This window comes from Orcinus orca, chromosome 8, assembly GCF_937001465.1.
Source record: "Orcinus orca chromosome 8, mOrcOrc1.1, whole genome shotgun sequence".
NCBI lineage: Eukaryota > Metazoa > Chordata > Mammalia > Artiodactyla > Delphinidae > Orcinus > Orcinus orca.
In genome coordinates, this window is record NC_064566.1 from 52,849,816 (window position 1) to 52,872,839 (window position 23,024).

General features: G+C 54.5%; 1 protein-coding gene across 9 annotated transcripts in view; it reads right to left on the reverse strand.

Annotated features, from left to right (window-relative positions):
- Positions 1–23,024, reverse strand: part of GDPD5 (glycerophosphodiester phosphodiesterase domain containing 5) — a 92,389-nt gene that overhangs the window by 17,519 nt on the left and 51,846 nt on the right. For 8 of the 9 annotated variants that reach the window (XM_049712927.1, XM_049712924.1, XM_049712926.1 and 5 more), the window contains 3 exons: positions 11,670–11,773; positions 7,806–7,899; positions 7,129–7,188 (listed from right to left, as the gene is read on the reverse strand). In XM_049712927.1, the coding sequence (XP_049568884.1) occupies positions 7,129–7,188; positions 7,806–7,899; positions 11,670–11,773 (258 nt within the window). The remainder of the gene's footprint in view (positions 1–7,128; positions 7,189–7,805; positions 7,900–11,669; positions 11,774–23,024) is intronic. The other variant, XM_033405748.2, reaches the window with a different exon arrangement.

A 23,024-nucleotide genomic window follows, 5' to 3' on the forward strand; every position in this document is an offset into this window, starting at 1 on the left:
GACCCGCTTATGTCACATCCCTCGGTGACTGTGCCTAATGGGGGTGGTTAACTTCTCAAAGCATGTTTCCTGAGCTGTGAAATTGGGAGACTGAGCGCCTACCTGAAAGGGATTTGGAAAGATAAATGAGAAAATGCAAGAGAAATGCTCAGCACCATGGCTGGCACCAAAATAATGAGTGCTTACTAAATGGTAGTGGAATAATTTTTTAAAGTGGACATAATATCAAATAAACAGGATTATTTCAAGCAGTAAATGAAATACAGTGTGGAAAGCCCCTCACATGTAACCCAATAAATGATGGTTGTGGCACCGTACCTGACACGCAGGATGAATGTGCCTTCCTAAACCGTAACTAGAGGGATAGAGGCTAGACACCAGGAAGAACTGTGGAGCCTGGGCCGGTTGTTTGGAAGGAAGTCTGGATTCACTGGGGGTGCTGATGGGGACGGCCTAGGGAGGTGGGAGCTGTGATCAAAGCCCCTCAAAGCGGTGGCACCTGAACTGATGCTGGGGTGGTAGGTGGGGTAGGAGGGGGGGTATCTCAGGGATACCATCTCCTATTTACTTCAAAGCCCCCAAGTACCCTTCCACCTTCTTCTTCACGTCCTGGACCCCTGGACTTTTCCTGGAGGCTCACCTGGGAGGGGTTTCTAGGAAATAGGAGCTTTGGGAGGACCGGGGAGGAGGGGGAAGGGCCCCAAGTGGACATCCAGATCCACTCACAGTACCCAGCCTGCCGCAAACAGCTCCCTGCCCGCACTGCCCAGAGGCCCTCTGTCCTCCAGCCCTCCCCTCCTCAGGATTCAGGGGGAACTGGAGACTCTCAGAATAAAGATTGTGATGAAAACATAGCATAAAACTATATAGCATTGGGGCTTCCCTGGTGGCGCAGTGGTTGAGAGTCCGCCTGCCGATGCAGGGGACACGGGTTCGTGCTCCGGCCCGGGAGGATCCCACATGCCGCGGAGCGGCTGGGCCCGTGAGCCATGGCCGCTGAGCCTGCGCGTCCAGACCCTGTGCTCCGCAACGGGAGAGGCCACAACAGTGAAAGGCCCGCGTACCGCAAAAAAAAACAAAAACAAAAACAAAAAAACTATATAGCATTAAGTATGGTACTGGTATAGGACCAGAAAGATAAATGAAAGTAAATAAAAAGCTTAGAAACAGATCTAAATACATAAAAATATTTAGTATATGATAAAAGTGGCATCTCAAATTAGAGTGGAAAGGACGGATTACTCAACAGAGAGCTGGGACTGAGAAGCCATCTGAAAAGCACAAAGTAAGATCACATTGTACCCTAAAATAACTTCCAAAAGGACAACAAAGTTAAATGTTAAAAAAAGTAGGAACATAATTACCAAATGATACCACAGGGAAATTTTTTATAATCTTGGAGTGGGAAAGACTTTTCTGACACGAAACCCAGGAGCCATAAGAGATGACAGAATCCCTAAGCATAAAAAATCCTTAAGGATAAAAAAATTCCTGTGGCAAAAATACAGCAAGCAAAGTCAAAAGATGAATGACAACTAGGAAGGATGATTTGCAGTTCATCAGCCAGAGGCCTCATTTTCCAAATCTATAAAGAGCTCCTGCAAGTTAATAAGCAAAAAGCAAACCTCACAGCAAAAAGGGCAAATGATATGAGGAGACAGTTTATAGAAAAGGAAATGTCAATGACTTAAGCAGATGAAAGATGCTGAACCTAACTCATCATAAGGGAAATGCAAATTAAAACTACACAGTATGGGCTTCCCTGGTGGCACGGTGGTTGAGAGTCCGCCTGCCGATGCAGGGGATGTGGGTTCATGCCCCGGTCCAGGAGGATCCCACGTGCCGCGGAGCGGCTGGGCCCGTGAGCCATGGCCGCTGAGCCTGCGCGTCCAGAGCCTATGCTCCGCAATGGGAGAGGCCACAGCAGTGAGAGGCCCACGTACCACAAAAAAAAAAAAACAAAAAAAACCCTACACAGTATGGAGGGACTTCCCTAGTGGTCCAGTGGTTAAGACTCTGCGCTCCCAATGCAGGGGGCCCAGATTTGATCCCTGGTCAGGGGACTAGATCCCGCATGCTGCAACTAAGACCCGGCGCAGCCAGATGAATGGATGAATGAATGTTTGGGACTTCCCTGGTGGCGCAATGGTTAGGAATCCGCCTGCCGGTGCAGGGGACACGGGCTCGATCCCTGGTCCAGGAAGATCCCACATGCCGCAGAGCAACTAAGCCCGTGCACCACAACTACTGAGCCTGCACTCTAGAGCCCGTGAGCTACAACTACTGAGCCCGCATGCTGCAACTACTGTAGCCCGTGTGCCTAGAGCCCGTGTTCTGCAACAAGAGAAGCCACCGCAATGAGAAGCCCGCACACCACAACGAAGAGTAGCCGCTGCTCGCCACAAGTAGAGAAAGCCTGGGTGCAGCAACGGAGACCCAACGCAGCCAAAAAAAAAAAAAAAAAAAATACACAGTATGGACATCTCTTAAAAAACTAAAAATAGTCACCATATGATCCAGCAATCCCACTCCTGGGTGTATATCCAGAGAAAACCATAATTTGAAAAGATACATGCACCCCAACGTTCATTGCAGCACTATTTACAATAGCCAAGACATGGAAGCAACCTAAACGCCCACTGACGGATGAATGGATAAAGAAGATGTGGTACATATATACAATGGACTATTACTCAGCCATTAAAAAGAATGAAATAATGCCATTTGCAGTGACATGGATGGACCTGGAGATTGTCACTCTGAGTGAAGTAAGTCAGAAAGAGAAAGCCAGACATATGATACCGCTTATGTGTGGAATCTAAAAAAATGGTACACATGAACTTATTTACAAAACAAAAAATAGCATCACAGATGTAGAAAACAAACTTATGGTTACCAAGGGGGGGAAGGTAGGGAGGGATAAATTGGGAGATTGGGATTGGCATATACACACTACCATACATGAAATAGATAACTAATAACATACTGTACAGTACAGGGAACTCTACTCAATACTCTGTAATGACCTATATGGGAAAAGAATCTAAAAGAGTGGATATATGTATATGTATGACTGATTCACTCTGCTGTATGGCAGAAACTAACACAACACTGTAAATCAACTATGCTCCAATAAAAATTAATGAAAAGAAAACACTAGGGCTTCCCTGGTGGTGCAGTGGTTGGGAATCCACCTGCCAATGCAGGGGACACGGGTTCGCGCCCTGGTCCGGGAAGATCCCACATGCCGCGGAGCAACTAAGCCCGTGGGCCACAACTACTGAGCCTGCGCTCTGGAGCCCATGAGCCACAACTACTGAGCCTGCGCTCTAGAGTCTGCAAGCCACAACTACTAAAGCCCACGAGCCTAGAGCCCGTGCTCCGCAACAAGAGAAGGCACAGCAGTGAGGGGCCTGCGCACCGCAACGAAGAGTGGCCCCCACTCGCCGCAACTCGAGAAAGCCCGTGCGCAGCAACAAAGACCCAATGCAGCCAAAAATTAAAAATACATAAAATAAATTTATAAAAAAAAAAAAACACTACACTGAGGTACCATTTTCACCCATTGGGACTGGCAAAGCCAGGAAATCCCTGAACACTTTATAGGCACAATCATACATTACTGAGGGAGCATGAATTGGTGGCACCTGGCAAGGAGGCAGTTTGGCAGGAACTATCCGAATTACAAAAGTACACACTCGTTACCCAGCGATTCCCCACACAGGTCACTGCCACACTGTGCTGCCAGGGAACTGAAAGTTAAATGGGATGTTGATCAGGCCCAGCAACAGGGGACTGGCTAGATACCTCGGGAATTAGGGATTAGATGGTGGGACAGGAGCAAGGGATGGACACCGATGGGAAGGCTCCTATTGTACTGAAGGGGAGGGAGCTCCAAGAATTTTCTGTGGGGAGAGAGAGCGGGGAGGGGCATGATGGGAATAGGGGATTAACTGTTATGCATAAAACTGTTATGTATAAAATAAGCTATGATGATACATTGTACAACACAGGGAATGTAGCCAATATTTTATAGTAACTATAAATGGAGCATAACCTTCAAAAATTGTGAATCGGGCTTCCCTGGTGGCGCAGTGGTGAAGAATCCGCCTGCCAATGCAGGGGACACGCGTTCGAGCCCTGGTCCGGGAAGATCCCACATGCCGCGGGGCAACTAAGCCCATGCATGCGCCACAACTACTGAGCCTGCGCTCTACAGCCCGTGCTCTGCAACAAGAGAAGACACTGCATGAGAAGCCCGCGCACCGCAACGAAGAGTAGCCCCTGCTCCCGGCAACTAGAGAAAGCCTGCACACAGCAACGAAGACCCAACGCAGCCAAAAATAAATATAAAAATAAAATAAATAAATTTTAAAAAATTGTGAATCACTATATTGTATACCTGTAACTTCTATAGTATTCTACCTCAACTATACTTCAATAAAAAAAAATACTACCCCAAATTATTTTTCTTAAGGTGCAAAATAGAGGGTATAATAGACTACTACTTGTGTTTAAAGAAAAAGGAAATGTGTGCGTATATATATATATATATATACACACACACACATACACACACATTTGTATGTACTTAAAATATTTCTGGAAAGATAATAGGGAGATTTACATTTTGTACTTCTTTGTACCTTTGTAATTTTGAACCATGTCAATGTATTAATGGTCAAAAGTCGGTTAAAATAAAACCAAAAAGAATAAGAATTTCTTAAAATCTTAGAATCGGGCTTCCCTGGTGGCGCAGTGGTTGGGAGTCCGCCTGCCGATGCAGGGGACGCGGGTTCGTGCCCTGGTCTGGGAAGATCCCACATGCCGCGGAGCGGCTGGGCCCGTGAGCCATGGCCGCTGAGCCTGCGCGTCCGGAGCCTGTGCTCCGCGGCGGGAGAGGCCACAACAGTGAGAGAGGCCCGCGTACTGCAAAAAAAAAAATAAAAATCTTAGAATCAAATGATAGAATCTTGGAAACAGAAGGGTAGAATTTCCAGCCCTTGTTTGAATACTGAGCCCCAGGGAACTCCTTCCCTCCAGGTGCAGTGGGTCCATCTCCGCCAGGAAGGACCTTCCTCGTGCTGACATCTCTTGGGAGGGATCAGAGGGGAGAGGGAGACAGGACTGGCACCCTGGGAGCTGGCACCAGTGCAGATGAAGCAACCTGAGCCCCCTTCCCCCAGGAGAAGACTCCGTGCACTGATCTGCTGCCCTGGCTAGCTCGGGCCTCCGGACGCCTCTCCACTGGGATCAAGCAGGTGCGCCCTGGCCTGCTGAGAGCCAGGCGTGCCCTGGAGGAGGTGGCTGCGGTGAGCGCCGGCCCCACCTGGGGTGCCAGCAGGTGCAGTTCTTTCAAAGTGTCAGCTTTGTAGCTGGGAGAAGAAAGTCCCTCACAGAGGGGACTTCAGAAGCCCAGAGGAGATCTTAGGAAAGAGTGAGAAGCAGGAGGAAGGTGGGAGGGGACCAGAGGCAGCTCACTGCTTTTTTTTTTGGCTGCGTTGGGTCTTTGTTGCTGTGTGCGGGCTTTCTCTGGCGAGTGGGGGCTACTCTTCATTGCGATGCATGGGCTCTAGGCACGTGGGCTTCAGTAGTTGTGGCTCGCGGGCTCAGTAGTTGTGGCTCGCGGGCTCTAGAGCGCAGGCTCAGTGGTTGTGGTGCACGGGCTTAGTTGCTCCGTGGCATGTGGGATCTTCCCGGACCAGGGATCGAACCTGTGTCGCATGCATTGGCAGGCGGATTCTTACCCACTGAACCACCAGGGAAGTCCCGTGGCTCACTCTTCTTCATCCCTCCAAGATTTCAGTTCCCCGGATCTAACTCCTCAGTTCCAGATCTCAGAGGCCCCCCTGGAGGCCCACAGGCACCTCCCACTCCACAAAGCCCAACTGGAGCTCACCACGTCCTTCTTCCGGTTCCTGCTTCGTATCTTTCTAGCTGGAAGTGAGCACCTCCCCTCAGAGTCACTCTGGACCCATCTCATGGGCTCGTGGTTATTTCTGGACATTTCTGCCCCTTCCTAAATGGCATGCTCACTCTGAGTCAGGCTCTAGGAAAAGAGGTAGCCCGTCCTTTCCTCCAAGGCCCAGGTGTTCCTGGGAGGGAGAGGCTCTCTCTTGGTCAGCTCTGTGCCACCCCTGCGCCCGCTAGGCCCTCAGAAAGAGCAGGCATCAGCCACATGTATTCAGCGCCATGCGTGCCACCGACAGTAAGCAAGAGAGCCAAGGCTCTGGAACGTATGAAGCCTCTTTGCTTTGGGCCCAGTCCTGCGTGGGGCACCAGGGACATGGAGATGGAAAGTCAGTTCTGGCCTGCACGGAGCTCCCAGACCAGGCAGGGCTGGGGTCAGGGAGCCAGATGGAAATGGACAATGAGATGTTAGGACTGTGGCAGGGGAGCCTGAGGGTGCTGGGGGAGCCTGAGAAGTCTTGTGTAGGTGGGGAGGAGAACCAAGGAAGGGTCCAAAAGAGAATGAAAGGGAGGAGTGAAGGGGTAAAGCAGAGAAGAGGCAGACATGCCGGGAGGGCCTGAGATGTGTCACGTGGCAGAAGCTGAGGGTGACAGTCCCATGAGAGCAGCTGGGAGACCTCAGCTGGGGCCAAGTCACGCAGAGCCTTAATGCCGGGTGGGGGAGTTTGGATCACGCTGGGAGCAATGGAAGTGGTGGGAAGGGCTTTAAATTGGGAGAAATATCACTGGATCAGAGTTTTAAAATGAGCTCACTGAAGAGGAGGAGAGGGTGAGACCGAAGGCAGAGCCAGCCAGAGGGCCGGAGCTGTGGCCTGTGCTGGTTGAGTGCACGGCTGCAGAGCTAAGATCCTGGACCCTCCACCTATTAAGTGGGAGACCTTGGGTGAGTTACTTAACCTCTTCGTACCTCAGTTTTCCCAACTGCAAAATGGGATCATAACAGTACCTAACGTCACAGGGCTGCTGTGAGGGTTAAATGAGTTAATACAGTCTAGACTGCGAGAACAGTGCTGGGCACACAGCGAGTTCTCAGTGTTAGCTACTAGAACAATTATAATCACGATGCAGGAGAGGGAAGATGTGTCCGGGTTCTTCCTCTGCTGCTGCGGCCTCCAGCCTCCCCGCTCCTCCCTAGGCCCCCAAGGAGGCAGCCCTTACCTTGTGCAGCCAGTGCAGGTTCATCTGCTGCCCCACGGCAATGTGACATAGTGCCAGGACCTGAACAGGGGGCCCACAGGGCTAGAGTCAGGCACCAGGTGTGACCTGAAGGTTTCTGCCCGTTCCCCAGACACCCTGCTCCCCACTGCTCTCTGGGCCTGGCTCAGCCAGTCAGCAAACCTCCCTGAAGGCGATGGGAATGCCCAGCCCTGCCCAACCCAGCCCAAGCCTGGCCTCCTCCCAGATTATTCCAGGCCTCCAGGCTCCTTCTCCTCTAGGATTTTTCCCTCAAGAGGTCACTGGGCCCTGCTTCACTTGGACTGCCTAATTAATGTTTTGGGAGTTCCAGGCTCCGGGATTCTGAAGCAGACTTCAGCCTTGTCCCCCAGGATGCCCCAGTCCAGCCTGGGGACTAACCTGAGTCTGAGGGAGTTCCTGGAAGAGGAAGTCTGCAGTGGGGCCTACCAGCGGGATGCTCCACGGGGGCGGGGGAGAACATGCCAGGAGGGGGCAAAGCGAGAGGACCTCCCCGCTTGAAGGAACCAAGCCCCAGCAGCCAGGAGAAAAGCCAGCTGCCCTCCTCAGACCAGGGCGGGCCCCTCCGTCAGCCCAGCGCAGGCCAGGTCTCCCTTCCCCTGGGCTCAGGGCCACCTGCCCTCTGAGACAGCCCCACGTACCTGGAGGCCTGCGACGTAAGTGAAGGCGGCTGCTGTGGTCATGAGGATGGGCACGGACCAGTCGCTCCAGTAGCCCGTGCGGTTGTAGAGGTACCTGCCAGGAGGAGAAGGGGCAAGGGTCACACCTCCACCAGGGAGCCAGGACGCTCCCTCGGGCCGGCCAGCTCTCAGCTCTCATGAGCCTGCCCACTCAGTGAGGAGGTCATTGTCTCCCTGGTCATAGGTCAGCCTCTGGATGGCTCATGGGGGACACCTGGGCATGGCAAGAAGCATAAACAAGAAGACAGTTCCCCTTGATTCTACTGCACAGAAGTAACCATCACTGAAACTTTGCTGACTCCCTCCAGCGGGTTCCCCCCTCTGCTTATATATATATATATATATTTTTTTTTAAGAAGGCTGCTATTTTATAAATGTTTGTTTATTTATTTATTTATTTATGGCTGCATTGTGTCTTCGTTGCTGCACGCAGGCTTTCTCTAGTTGCGGCGAGCAGGGGCTACTCTTCATTGTGGTGCGCAGCTTCTCATTGCGGTGGCTTCTCTTGTTGCGGAGCACGGGCTCTAGGCACACGGGCTTCAGTAGCTGTGTCACGCAGGCTCGGTAGTTGTGGCTCGCGTGCTCTAGAGCGCAGGCTCAGTGGTTGTGGCGCACGGGCTTAGTTGCTCCGCGGCATGTGGGATCTTCCCGGACCAGGGCTCGAACGCGTGTCCCCTGCATTGGCAGGCGGATGCTTCACCACTGCGCCACCAGGGAAGCCCCGCCCCCCAACCCCGCTTATATATTTGTGTAAACAGCAAAGCCGGGACCCCGCTGCGTACAGCACAGCAGTCAGAGTTCAGGCGTTGGAGGGAGGCACACGCAGATTCAAATCCCCTGGCTCGCAGGACTCTGTGGAGGTGACAGGCTCCCCTGAATCTAAGATGCCATTGATTGTGACATTCATCTCAATTTCAACGTTAACATGTGAAAAGATGAGGTCTTAGGATTGATAAAATGTAATACCTGACTTCCCTGAGCCTTAGTTTCCTCACCTACAGGATGGGGATAACAAAGTGCCCTTCATAGTGTTTCCTGAGGATGAAGTGAGGTGAGGAACATGGTAAGTACTCAATTCTCTGCTTCTAATTAACACAAGCATTTACTGAAGTCACTAAAATCCTGAGGAAATGTGAGTTTTTTAATAGTCACGTGGTCTCCTATGGAATTAATGTACCATATGAAGCCAACTTCCTACTAACGACAATTAATAGTTTCCAATTATTCACTATCATAAATTAAGTTTTTTTTTTTTGCACATACCTTTCTGTATTATTAATTATTTCCTCAGGATAGACTCCTACAAATAGGATTACAGGGCCAAAGGGAATGAACTTTTTAAGGTTCCTGATAGATGCTGCTTAGTTGCTCTCCAGAAAGACTGAACCACCCATATCCTCCCTGTACAATTGGGGAAACTGAGGCTCAGAGAAGGCAGCAGCTGGCACACGTCATCAGAGAAACTGAGCCGGCGCCAGGCAGCTTCAGGCTTGCTGCCATCTTGGGCCTGGGCAGGGGGCTGGGAGGGGACACCAGGAGGACACTATGGGGCATCTGCCCTCCCCTGGCCCTCACCCTCAGATCCCAGTGGAAAATCTGTTGGGGAAACTGAGGGCCAAAGAAGGGCAGGCCCCGGCCCTGGCGACTACTCCTGCAAAGTGTTCTGGCTCCACTTGTCTCTCCCTTTTGGCAGGGAGCCCCCACTGGACGGCAACAGCCCAGATGGTCCCTTCCTGGCTTTCCCTGTCTAGCCCTGACCACCTCGGTCTCACTCACCTTCTCTTGCTTCATGAGCTATCCCTGGAGACTCTCTAGACCCTGAGGACCAGGCCAGGGGCTCCTGAATCCCAGCACCGACTCCAAGAAACTGAGGTGACAGGGTGAGGGAGCTGCAGGTCCTCAGGCCATCCCTAAGCCCCAGGGCAGCCCTTCCCTCTGCAGCCTCTTCGACAGGGCAGGCATCCGTCCTCTGCTTGAGCTGCCCAGTGACAGGGAGCTCACTCTCTGCAGAGTGGGGTAGCTCCGTGGACAGCATGATACAGTCAGGAAGGTTCAAGTCCCTGTCCCAGATCTGACTGCATCTTGCTGTGTGACGTTGGAAAGGCTATTTAACCTCTCTGAGCCTCAGTCTCCTCGACTGTCCCCAGTATGTGTATTTGGCACCAAATGGTCGTATGGCCCTGGGTGAGTCCTACCCCTCTGTGGGCCTTAGCTTCTCCTTCTCTACATGTTGGGGGTAGACCATCACCTGGGCAGCACACCTGCAGTTCAGCAGAAGTGTCCAGGGTCTACAGTCGAGGGCCAGCAGAGAATGTTCCCATTTGCCCACAGCAGTGCCTGTGCTTTGGATACCTGAAGGATGAATAACTGATTTATGGCATTTAATAAAGGCCAGGGGTCACCTCTGGGACTCGGCTGGGGCTCCGGCTCATCTTGCTGGGCTGCAGCGGGTCCTTTATTGAGCTCATTAGTAGCAGAAGCACAGCCTAGTGCCATGCAGAGGGGAGTGGATGCTCAGGCTCCATGAACCGCATCTTAGGACCATCACAAAATCCTAGAACCACAGCCCTTCAGAAGCCCCGAGTCCAGAAATCCTAAATGCTAACACAATGGCCACCAGCTGGAGATGCAGCCTCCCAGGAAGCAGCCCTCAGGTTTAGGTGAGCTTGGAGCCCTCTCCTGTCCATCATCTTATTTCATCCTCAAGAAGACCTGATGAGGTCAGTTACTGAGGACTCACACTTATGTGCCCATGGTCACACTGAGCTGAACTTCTTTCTTTTTGATGTATGTATTTATTTATTTTTGGCTGTGTTGGGTCTTCGTTGCTGCGCGCGGGCTTTCTCTAGTTGTAGCGAGCGGGGGCTCTGCTTCATTGTGGTGCGCGGGCTTCTCACTGCAGTGGCTTCTCTTGTTGCGGAGCACGGGCTGTAGGCGTGCGGGCTTCAGTAGTTGTGGGACACAGGCTCAGTAGTCACGGCTCGCAGGTTCGAGAGCGCAGGCTCAGTAGTGGTGGCGCACAGGCTTAGTTGCTCTGCAGCATGGGGGATCTTCCCGGACCAGGGCTCGAACCCGTGTCCCCTGCATTGGCAGGCGGACTCTCAACCACTGCGCCACCAGGGAAGCCCCTGAACTTCTAACCAAAAGGAAAAGGCAGCACTGGATGGACAGGGAGCACTGGCTGCCAAGCCCCAACTCTGCCCCCAACTGGTTGTGTGAACTTGGGCCTCAGTTTCCACACCTGTCAATGGGGGAGTTCCCACTAGAACCGAGGGGACGTCCCCTCCTCTGTGCCTTTCACTGTTTAACAAAGGCAGACAATGGGGGAGCGGGGGTGGGGGTGGGGAAGAAACAGGTGCCCTCGTGCACCCGGGTACCAGCCTCAGCTCTGCCCTTGGACCCGAGGCTGCTGTCCACAAAGGACCCTGATCTTTCCTAGAACCACCTACCAGCCCTGCCCAAGGCCCTGCTCAGGGAGTTAGGAGGCCTGGGGTCTGGGGCCACCTTCTCAGCTGAGGCCTTGGTCTCTTTGGGCCTTGGAGTCCTTGTCTACAAAGGGGTCAGAGGTCCCAGCCCCCAGCTGAGCCCTGCCCCCATCTTACATTCCGATTTTCATGACAGCAGCATGAGGGAGGAGGTCTCAGCTCCTCGCTAAGCCTCTGTTCTCTCCAGAGGACTGTGTCCCCCAAGGCTATACAGAGATTTGGTGGCCAGTGGTGGCAGAGCCCTGAGGACCAGCCCGGGAGAGAGACTCAAACCCAAGCCCCGTCCCGTCTCAGCCGCCGGATGACCAGGCCCCAGGACCCCGCCCCGATACCCACTCACCAGTTGAATTCATCGTAGTCGTTGTGGACTTCCCACCAGAAGTACAGCCAGGTGAGCGTGAGGCCGAAGGTCAAGGTGAGAAGCAGAAACCACAGGCGCTCCCACTGGAGGGGCCAAACGAGGAAAGGGGTCAAGTGGGGCAGGGATGGCCCCAGGCCACATCCACCCAGCATGCTCCCACCCCTCCCCCTTTGTAGCCCCGCTGCCAGGCAGGGATCACTGCCCTCTTCACACGGGTGGGGACCTGAGGCTCAGAGAGGGATGTGACCTATCCAACATCACTGAGCCCCAAGTCACAAAACAGTGGGGAGCCAGAGCTGGGCCCCTTGTGCTGCAGCCTGAGGCCCTTCCAGTGTGCACCAGTCTCCAGGAGCAAAGGCCATATCTGCCTAGGCCTTCACACTGGGAGGGTGATCCGCAGTCTGAGGGTCACATTCCTCACCTCCTTCCCTCCTCACACACGCCTGCAAAGTAGGTGTTCTTCCTCACCTCTGCCCCCTGCTACACTGAGGCCCAGAGAGGTGAAGTGACTTGCCCAAGTCACACAGCAAGTTAGAAGAGGATTAAAGAGCAGTGCCCCAGCCTCTAGAGTTGAAGGAATGCGGTGTTCTACAACCCCCAGCAGGGGTGGCCCCTCTCTCCTGGCGGGGGGCGGGGGGCTGCTGCCGCCAGCCACCTCTGCTGCTTCCCGAGAGGCCTGCAGGCACTTCCGCTGGGCCCTTGGGCTCATCCCTGCTTTCATCCGTCCCCTTATCTCAGAAGCACAACAAGCTTGGAACATCCTGCTCTCTGGGAAACTGCTGAGATCATCAGTACAAACAACAGCCCTTGAGGGGAAGTCAGTGCAGGAGACAACCAAGACCACCCTCCACCTTGAGGGGCTGGAGGGCTGCAGGGCTTGGAGCAGCTCAGCATCTCTCACCCAGCCACTTCCCGGGCCCCTTGCCGGGCTCCCCGCAGCTGTCCGGGCTTCTTTGATCCTTCCTGCACCGGACAGCCAGCTTGGAGCTGCGGTTCTAATCCCGATGGCTCCATCTAGAAAGCAGCCCCACTCTGGTCCACAGGGCAACCCTCCTGCTCCCTGAGGCCTGCCCCTCCCAGCAGGGTGGACCCCATCTCCTCAGAGCTTCCATAACTGTTACACCCGTGTCGGTTAAGGCACAGACCCTGCAGTTCTAGAACTGTCCTTCTATATGTCGGTCCCCCCCTGCTACACTGTAAGCACCTTGAAGATCTGGGTGGTCTTCATATTCCCAGGGTAGGTGGCAACTTAGGGAAGATTCGATAGTGAGATGGCAGGTGAGCAAAGATCCTCTCTCCTACTCTGGCATGAGTATGCCCACCCAGGAGAGACTTCACCGGGGCTTACCACCCTACCTCCACAGAGGAGCCCTTGGTCTTCTGTGAACCCCGAGCCAGCAGCGGTGAGTGGCCATCTGTCCACAGAGATCACTCTGCCTCAGCAGGTGCAAGGCCTCTGGCCAGAGGACAAGGTTCTGAGAAGGGCCCGGGTGAGGGGTAAGCCTCTGCCTATGATGGGTCCTGTCCCAGGCCAGCAGCATGGAGTCCCATGGGACCAGGGAAATAGCTGCAGGGACAGTGGCAGGTAGAGAACCCGCCACAGGTGCCGGAGGGTGGGGAATGTCCTAGGGTGATGTGTGATGCAGGACCCAGGGGCAATACTGACAGGTGGCCAGAAAGACCGCAGGTGTCGGGAGGGCCCACAGCACACAGGGGTCCTGTGAACTAAGGGCCACGGTCCTCACTTGGCTGGATCCTAAGAGTGGGGCAGGGAGGACGGGGCAAGAATGAGGGGCTGCCGCCCCTCCCTACCCCTGGGAACCGCAACAAAGAACTAGGGACCCCATTATTGGAGCCAGGCATGAGCCGGGGCTGGGGGCCACCCAGGGATGAAAGTCCTGGGAGCTGAAAGCCAGAGGTCCCATGGCCACAGGGAGCCTGTACATGGGGATAAAGAGGCCCCATCCACAGTAGGGATGGAGGGGGCAGGTCACTCTAAGAACAATCAGAGGAAAAAACTGAATGGCAGGGGCTGGAAGAAAGGGGAGGGAAGGCCAGGAACTGGGGGAGGAAGTGGCCTGGGGAGCAGCTCCACTGACAAAGAGGCTCCAAGTGGCACTAATGGTCCTTGTCAGGGCGTGTTACAGGAGAGGGGCCTGAGCCAGCTCCGCCCCCCAACAAGCCAGCCTGGCCCTGCTCCAGAGATGCAGGCTGTGAGGCCACGGCCCTGCTGGCAGGGATGGGGGAGCCACTGGCCCTCCATCACCTCCCACAGTCTGTACAATGCCTGGGTATTTATCCCCAACTCAGAGCAAACAAAGACACCAAGACTCAGAGAAGGGCCACCACATATGGCTGAGCAAGGAGTGCTGCTCACATCACGGTCACCAGCGATGTCCTTATTCATCATGACAGTTTGCGAGCAGATAACAGTCGAGATCCCTGGGGAAGGGGCGCTCTTTGCTAATTTGCACAGAGGCTCAATATGGATGAGTGGAGGTGAGTCAGAGATTGAGCAACGTATACAAGGTGACCAAGTCGGGGAGAAGTGGAGGGGGGCGTTGAACACAGGTGCCCCGGCAGGAGGCGATCCTCTGCTGCCCCCTTGGGAACCAGCCCCGCACAGCTCTCGCAAAACCAGCCCTTGCCCTCTGGGACCCAGGCATGTTAATCCCAGACCCAGTTCGGCCTCCTGAGAGTCCTTTATCCTCTCTTGCTGGAGTCTACACCCTAGGCCAAGCCTTCTTCTCCTTCAGGAAGCTCTCCCATCCCTCCAGCTCCCAAGACGTCCTTTTCTTTTTTTTTTGGCCATGCCACGTGGCATGTGGGATCTTAGTTCCCCTACCAGGGAACGAACCCATGCCCGCTGCAGTGGAAGTATGGCAGGGAAGTAGAAGTCTTAACCACTGGACCACCAGGGAAGTCCCAGGACCTCCCTCTCTTAACTGCTTCTGCACAGACTCTTGGTACCCATCAACTTGACTGTCAATCACATTCTGAATTGTGGAGGTGGAAAGAGCCCAGGCTCAAGAGGGAGACAGACCTGGCTCTGCCACTTGGGTGAGTTACTTAACCCCTCTGAGCCTCAGTTTCCTCACCTATAAAATGGGAATAACAGCCCCTACTGTGGAGGGCTGATGTTCAATGAGGTGATATACATCAAGCGGCACACCGTAGGTGCACACTGAGGGACAGTTCACTGGGCTGTGCACTCCTTCAGGGCAGGGATGGCTGAGGTATCTCTGTGCACCCTGGGCCCACATCCCTCGGATCACAAGGAGGTGCTCAGACATGGTGTGAGGAACAGAAGGTGTGGACGTGGTGGGGATGCAGGGAGGTCTCAGGGCCACCAGTGGACAAGGACATCACCCAACCCCAGATTTATCCTCAGGCGAAGCCTGGGGTCCCCAGGGAACCAAGGGAAGGAGCTCCCATTGTGACACCACAGCCCCTTCCTTCCAGTCTTGCAGCTGCCTGGGAGCAGGATGACGGTCAAGGCGCAAGGAAGAAGGGCTGAGAGCAGCTGGGGAAGGGGACGGGCCCTGGCTGCGGGTGGGGCAGGGGGCTCCATCCCTGTTACAGGGGTGACTGTGGCGGAGAATCCCAGAGGCCCGGCCCCATCCCGTCTCCTCCCACTCTTGCCCCCATCCTCCAGGAAGACGAGACCCTCCACCCCACACAGGCAACCGTATGCCAGTTTCTCCTGCCCACTGTCTCCTGTTGGCTGTCACGTCTTCTCCTCACCCCTCTTGTCTCTGTCCCACCCCCAGCCTTCTGCATTTAGAGGAGAATGTGTGTGTGGAGAGAGAGCCTATTAGCAGCTGGGGCTCACGGGGTCACAGAGCGCTGCAGCCACAAAGCCCAGCCCCGCACAGGACGTGTGCTGCCTGCTGTGGGCCCCTGCCCACCCCAGACCGCGGCCCTGGGCCAGAACGCACACAGACACTGCTCACACTGCTGGGGTCCCCCCGGGGCCTGGAGCACCTCCCCTGGGTCCCCTGAAGACCCTGGAGACTGAAATCTGCGTCAGGACGGCCCCTGAGCGCGAGCCGCCTCCCTGCCCTTGGTGCCCCCATGACCTCAGGTTCACTGGCGGAGGCAGAGCTGTCTCGCTGGACTCCTGTTCCCTGCCTGTCCTCCGGGGCAGAGACCGCCTCTGCGTCCTCCAGGATAGGAGCTTGCCCTGCTTCTGCTCCCACAGCTCCGGAGATGGGCACTCTCCCTGTGGGTGCTGCTGGGCCCTCCTCTGGGCTGAAAATGCTTCCCTCTGAGACAGCAGCCGGATAGAGGCAGTCTGTGTTTGGGAGTCCAGGAATGCTGGGTGTGACTGGCCACCTACTAAATGGGTGACCTTGGAGAAGACATTGCTTTATCCTCCCTGAGCGCCGGCTTCCTGCTCTGTAAAATGGGGACGGCAGGGTTGGACAGAAGTATCTGGCAACGGCAGGGTGTCAGAAGTTGTCCTTGCCTCCATCCCCGCCTGAGGTGCAGCTGATTTCTGCCTCCTCGGCTGCCACCCTGCAGCTGGTTCTCTGACACCACAGAGAACAAGTCCGGCAAAAGGGCAAGAACATGGGTCAAATGACCAGGGCGTGGGGGGAATACAATCAAGGGCTGGATTTTCATTCCCCGCCCTCTACCACTAGCCGCATGGCTGCGGGCCAATCACTCGGGACCTCAAGCCTCAGCTTCCTCCTCTGTTCCTGCGGATGACATCACCTCTACCTCACAGGAGGGCTGCCAGGCTCAAATGGGATTACAGATGTAAGCCGTAGTTGCCAAATCCATGATCGTTCCTATAATTATCATTTCGTGTCTGACAGTCCTTTAATTATGTGAAGACATTTATCAAGTCTTCCCCGCCCCCTGCTCTCCATCACATATCCCCAGCTGATGAAGACAGCCAAGCGGATCACCCCCTCCCAGCCCAGGGTCGGTGCCATGGTCGGGGGATGCAGAGGTCAGGCCCAGCTCTGCAGGCTGCAGTCCTAGGAGCCAGCAAGGCTGAAGGAAGAAGATCCCACATCGCTGGCCACGGAGGACAGAGCCCTGTGTGAGCACTTCGCAGAGTTGGGGGTGGGGCAGTCCTAAGAGCCCTCTACCCGCTGCTTCACATCTTGCCCTCTCCACAGCTCTGCAAAGCAGACGGAATAGTCGGCGGAAACCAGGGCTCAGAGAGGGGAAGTGAGCTGCCCAAGGTCACAAAGGGCAAACGTAATGATGGAGCCAGAATTCACACCCAGCTCTGGGTGCCTCCAGCTTCAACTATCCCAAAGCAACAAGAAGCAAGACATGTAATTATCCTTGTCTGACCGAGGAGGAAACTGGCTCAGAGAGGCAAGGCCTTGCCCAAGGTCACACAGCAAGTCACAGGCAGAGCCAGGGCGGGAACCTTGGAGTTTCAGGGTTAGAAAAGATTTCAGAGATCATCTTGCCTCATCCTCTAAAGGTCCAATTAAGAACTGGAGAAACTGAGACCCAAAGACAGGGAAGGGTCTGGAAGGATGGACACAGGATTAATACCAGGTAAATTAGTACAGAAAGGATGGAGAATTCAACAGATGGTACTGGGACATCTGGACATCCATTTGGTAAAAAAATATATAATTAGACCCCTACTTCATACCCCACACCAAACTCAATTCCAGCATCTCCCCTCCACACCCGCGCCACCACTCTCTTCCAGTCATTCCACACACGTGCTGAGCCCTGGACACTGGGAGACGGATCAGGCTTGGACTCTCCTCTGAGCAACCTGCACAGAAGACTGACCAGCCAGCAGGCAACGCCAACCGTAGAAACGAGGGTGGCGAATGGGGCAAGCAAGGGCTGTCAAGGAGCACACTGCCAGTTACGGGGGAAGGGGTGGTCTGCAGGGCTCTCTGGAGGCAGCAAAGCTGAAAGGAATGGGCTTGCTGGAATGGGCTTACCTGACAAGGTAAGGGCAGAGGGAGGAGTGGAAGGTGCAAAGGCACAGAGCCTGGCAGCTTTTGTTTGGGCCCACTGGCTTCTTAGGGGTTTATAAAAGCTTCCTCTAGGTAAGAGTAGTAACTTTCATATAGATTGTCTACTTTTTCTTATTTTATCAGTTGAATTTAATTTTGTTTTTCATGCTTTTTGTTTAAAACATTTACATTTTTACGCAGTCAGATCTACCCCTTTTTCCTTTATGGGTCTTTGCCTTTGGTATCGTGTTTAGGGCAGGTGGCCCATGATTATAGATTTAATTCATATTTACACTGATAATTTCTCTTTGTTTACACTCGAATCTGTAATCTACCTACCTATGTATAGCTCCATATGTGTGTATACGTGTATGGAGAGAGGTTTCAAAGCCTTTCCTCTAAAGCATGAAGATTAGAATTTCTTTTACTTTACATCTTTCCGAGTTATTTGAATTTTCTCAACAAATGTGTGCTTCCTAAACAGAAAAAAAAGGAGCTTAAAAAAAGAAAAAAATACATTTCGTCCATCTGGAATTTCTTTTGATTTGAGGTAAGAGACAGGGATCTAATTTTACTTGCACCAGATGGATACTTCAGCTGTCCCTGTACGGTCTGTGATATTTGCAATGATTTCCGTGATTGTCTACCACACAGCACGCTCTCAGATGTGTGTGGGTTGTTTCTAGGTTTTCTAGTCTGTCCCAAGGCAGCCCTTCCCCGCGTGCCGGCTCCGCCTGGCACGGCTCCTTCCACGTGGCTGAGCTCAGCTCCCTGTGCCACTCCTGGGGTCCCGGCTCTGCGTTGAGGCCCCAGAGTCCAGCCGTGCCCCCAGCACCACACAGCCTTGCAGAGACTGGAGAGCGATTGAGGGGTGCCTCCCCGCCTAGTCTGTCCACCTGCAGGCCGCACCTCAGGCACACCAGCTCCTCTAATCATCCTCCTGTTTCATCCTCGCCAAGTTCCTAACGGGGAGACTGGTGAATGTCAGCTGGGAACGGTGTGTGGAGCTCCCAGAAGAGAGAGCTGGGCAGCCCTGGCGGGATTACTCTGGCTCTGACCCAGGAGATTTGGGGGAGGAGGCAGCCTAGGGAGGTTTGAGACGGATCTCAGCATTAGGGCCGAGTAGGGAAAAGGATTAAAATCCCCAGCCCCCAGCCAGCTCCTGACAGCCTAAGAGGCTGGATTTATTTTTCTGGGCTACAGGGAGCTGGGCAATTAGGCCTCTGTCTGCCCTTGCTTCTGCCAGGGTGCACTCAGAGTGGCTCATTAGGCAGGAGAATGAAGCCAGGCTCAGCCTGGAGCACCCCGTCCTTCCCCGAGCATCCTGTGGCTTGCGTCAGCCCTTGGGGAGATGTGAGCAGAAGAGCTGGGGGCCCTTAGGAGGGATTATCCCAGCGCCCTGCAGGGGGCCCGGCCAAGGCCACAGGGTGGTGAGTGGCCACAGCCTCTTGCTGACGCCCATCACCTCCTGCCCCATACATGCTCCCTAAGCAGACACGCAAGGTGGTCACAGAGGTCATGAACAAGAGCTTATTCGTCTTCCCGGGAGCGTGGCCTGACCACGCCCAGCCCCCTCAGTGCCGTTCAGAGAGGAGGAGGTGGGGTGCGGGGGTTCCCGAAAGCCAGCGACGGCCTGGCTTTATTACAGCAATAAATCCTTAGCTCCCCGTGCTGCAACAGCTTCTGCCAGCCTCGCCTCTCTCTCATGGATGCAATAATATCATCTCCCATTTTCTTATCCTCATGGCAAACCTGCAAGGTTTATAGGATAAAATGGCCCTTATCATCGCCAGTTTAGAAGTGGGAGAATTGGAGCTCAGAGGGCTCCTCTCTGACCTGCTGGGTCCCTCTCCCCCAAAGCACCAGAGAAGGGAACAGCCATCCCTTTGAAAGTGTGTAGGGAGGACACGTTTTCCCCAAGTTGGAACAGTGGTCTGTCCTGTTCAGGATGTGAGACACGTTGGTATCTGTTATCTAACTGGACCCTTGGGGCGTGGGTTTGTACCTCCACCTCACCCACAGCAAGCTGAGGCCCAGAAAGGGTCTGGCCTTGTCTAAGGCCACACACTAAGTCACTGGAGGAGGCAGGGTAGAGTTCAGGCCGCAGCTCCCTTAGCCAGGAATGGCCAGGTGCGTCTGGCTGACTCCAGTCACACCCTGGAGCCCATTCCAAAGGCTGCTTCCTCCAGGGAGCCCACCTTGGTTCCTGAGTGAGATCCGCTCTTCCCTGCCCCATAGCCCTGCCACAGGCCCACGTGGTATTGATAGGACAAGAACGTGGGGAGCCAGCTGGGAAACTCACCCCCTCCTCCTCCCACTGGCAGAGCCTGGCCCCACCTCCAAGGGTGGCCTGGGAGGCCCCTCGGCTGAGTCAGCACCCCTCCCTGTCAGCCACAGCCCGGGGCACTGGAATGCAGCATGCGCCCCTACTCTCCGGACCACCCAATGTTCCTTGGGGTGCTCACCCGGGAGCTCATCGCGGGTCCAGCCTCCCCACCCTCACTGGCTTCCTCACTTGCTCTTCAAGTCACCTGCTCAGTCTTCCTCCCACTCCTTGCCTGAGGTCCTCCTCTGAGCCAGGCCCTGGCTTCAGCACACTCACGGTCCAGCGGGAGAAACAGGAAGTCAGGACCCACATGGGCAGCCCAGGCCTGAGATGCTGCGGGAGCCCAGGGGAAGGGGAGAGGCAGTGAAGGAGGCCTGACTCTTTTGTCTGAAGGGGACACTTCTTAGAGGAATAGAGATCTGCGATGAGCCTTGAGAGGCAGAGACAAGAGAGAAGGCATTCCAGGCAGAAGGGACAGCGGAGCGAAGGGCAGTGCTGTGAACGGGTGAGGCAGGTTATCCCGGGATGGCTGTGTGGAGGGTGAAGGGTGAGAGTGCTGATGGATTTCCCAGCAGCAGGTGTCTTCCTGCCATGGTGGGAGGTGCTCCCATCGAAAGAGGTAGGCAGTGGTGGGGTGGGGGGGGTGTATTTTGTCTGTGTTCCACCCGCCCCCACTGCGCTATTCCTGGACACTCCTGAGACCGCGCGGCCTCTCACACACCCCCTGGGCACAGCATGGTTTCCCGACTCCAGGAATGGCCTCATCCAGCAAGGTGGAAATCATGGGATGACGGGAGGCATCATCAAAATTCTCTTCTGCAGCCAGTCTGCTGAATGCACCGTCTAGGCGTCTCTAGAATCCCTCCCTTTGCTATTTCTTTGCAGACCCCTCCCCCTAGCTGAGGCCTCAGCCTTTCTTGTCTAGCTCCCTGCCATCCCCGCTTCCACTCAAGGCCCCTCAGCGCATTCTCCGTGATTGAACCAGAGTGGTCCTTGCACAGACCGAGTCCGACTGGGCTCCCACCTCCCATGATGGAGTGCAGGCTCCCCAGCACAGCCTCTGGCTCAGGTCCCCTTGGCCACACGCTCTCCCTCCTAACACCTGAGCTGCACTGGGCCAAATTGCTTTCAGTTCCCAAACACAAGACACTCTTGTAACATGCAGCTCCCCTGCCCTCCCCACTCTGGCATGACATGATGCGCTAACTCTCTCTGACACCAGCTCAGGCAAGCTTTCCTGCCTGCGGTGTCCCTGGGCCCCGGCAGTGATCACCCTGGGTGGTCTGGAGGTCTTTTCTGATCTGCTCCCCACCCACTTAGGAGCCCTTCAAGGGAGGGAGGAACCAGGTTTGATATACCTTTGACCCCTGGACTCAGGGCAGGTATCAGGACAGGTTTGTTGATTGAGTAAGTAACCAACACATCCCAGGCAAGACTGTTTGGTGTGGAACGGGGGAGAGGGCACGGGACTGGGGGTGCAAGCAGGCGCAGTGCAAGCCGTGCCTTCAACTCCTTGGCTTGAATAAATCACTTCCTCTTCCTGGAGCCCCGTCCATAAGACAGAGGGGGTCAAAAGAAGCTTAAAACACCCTTCAAAAGGCAAACATACCAGAAGTGCGAGAGAGTTGACTGTCTCCTTCAACGTCTCGGGCTGGAAGTTCTTCCAGGCATCTGACCTATATCCCTCTTGCTACAAAGAAGCTGGTTTTGACACTGTGCTGCCTCCCACAGATGCAGAGTCTTCAGGGCCCCCTGTGGGGATGGCCTGAGAGCTGCCTTCTGTCCTGCCCCATCCTTAATTGGCAATATTAGAGTAATGAGTCACAGACAACAACCAATTAATTATCCCCAGTTATAAAAAGCTTTTGCTTCCGCTTCCTAGCTGTCGAGTGAGCCAGCCTTCTGCTGCCAGGCTCCTCTACTTCCTCGGTGTTGGGGGGCAGGAGAGGACGTCATTTCATCCCTCTGGTCCTCAGTTTCCTGTTTCCTTATTTGTCAAGTGTGTGTCCTGGGGGGAGGGGACAGTGTGAGCAGAGGGTTGGAAGAGATGGGAATGTGAGGGGCGGGGAGGGGCAGGAAGGAAGGAGGCCAACCTGGATGGAGAGCAGCGGGGCGGGGGCTCCTTCCCAGGCTCCCTGCACCCCTCTTCCCTCCCCAGGATCCCCGTCCAGTACCGCGGGGCCAGCTCTTAACCAGGGAAGCACTGAGGGTGCCTAGCCTGGCATTCAAGCCATTCCCCAACTTGTCCCAAATGCTCCCGGTCCCTGCTCTTCTCTCTGTCAGGCAACTTCCCAAGTCCTCCTCCCAAGTCCTGCCTTTCTTCTTTAAACACACCCAGACTTGGGGCTTCCCTGGTGGCTCAGTGGTTAAGAATCTGCCTGCCAATGATGGGGACATGGGTTCGATACCTGGTCCGGGAAGACCTCACATGCCGCGGAGCAACTAAGCCCGTGCGCCACAACTACTGAGCCCACGTGCCACAACTACTGAAGCCCACACAGCTAGAGCCCATGTTCCGCAACAAGAGAAGCCACCACAACGAGAAGCCCGTGCACCACAACGAAGAGTGCCCCAGCTCGCCGCAACGAGAGAAAGCCCGCGCGCATCAACGAAGACCCAATGCCACCCCCAAAATTAATTAATTAATTTAAAATAAATAAATAAATAAACACACCCAGACTTAAAACCCGCCTGTCTTCCTGGCAGCCTCCAACTTCCTGACGCTCTTGCTGCAAATCTATCACGGATGGGGCTTCAAGCCTTGATTTCCCCATCCATAAACAGGGCATAACAATTAAATATGCCCCAACAGGGTGTTAGAACAATCAACAGGGCAATGCCTGTAAGCCATAAGCTCCCTGCATACAATAGGTGCTCAATTAACATTAACTGTTACTCTCACACTTCGTTCCCAGCCTGAGGATGAATGCTTCTGTGACTCACCACCTGTGTGTCACCTCACTGCACAGAAGAGGCCCAGAGAGGTTCAGCTTCACTGAAGAACTTGACCCTAGGCTTCCCTGACTTGGGAGACACAAGAGGCTCCCTCAAGAGGTCCTGAGC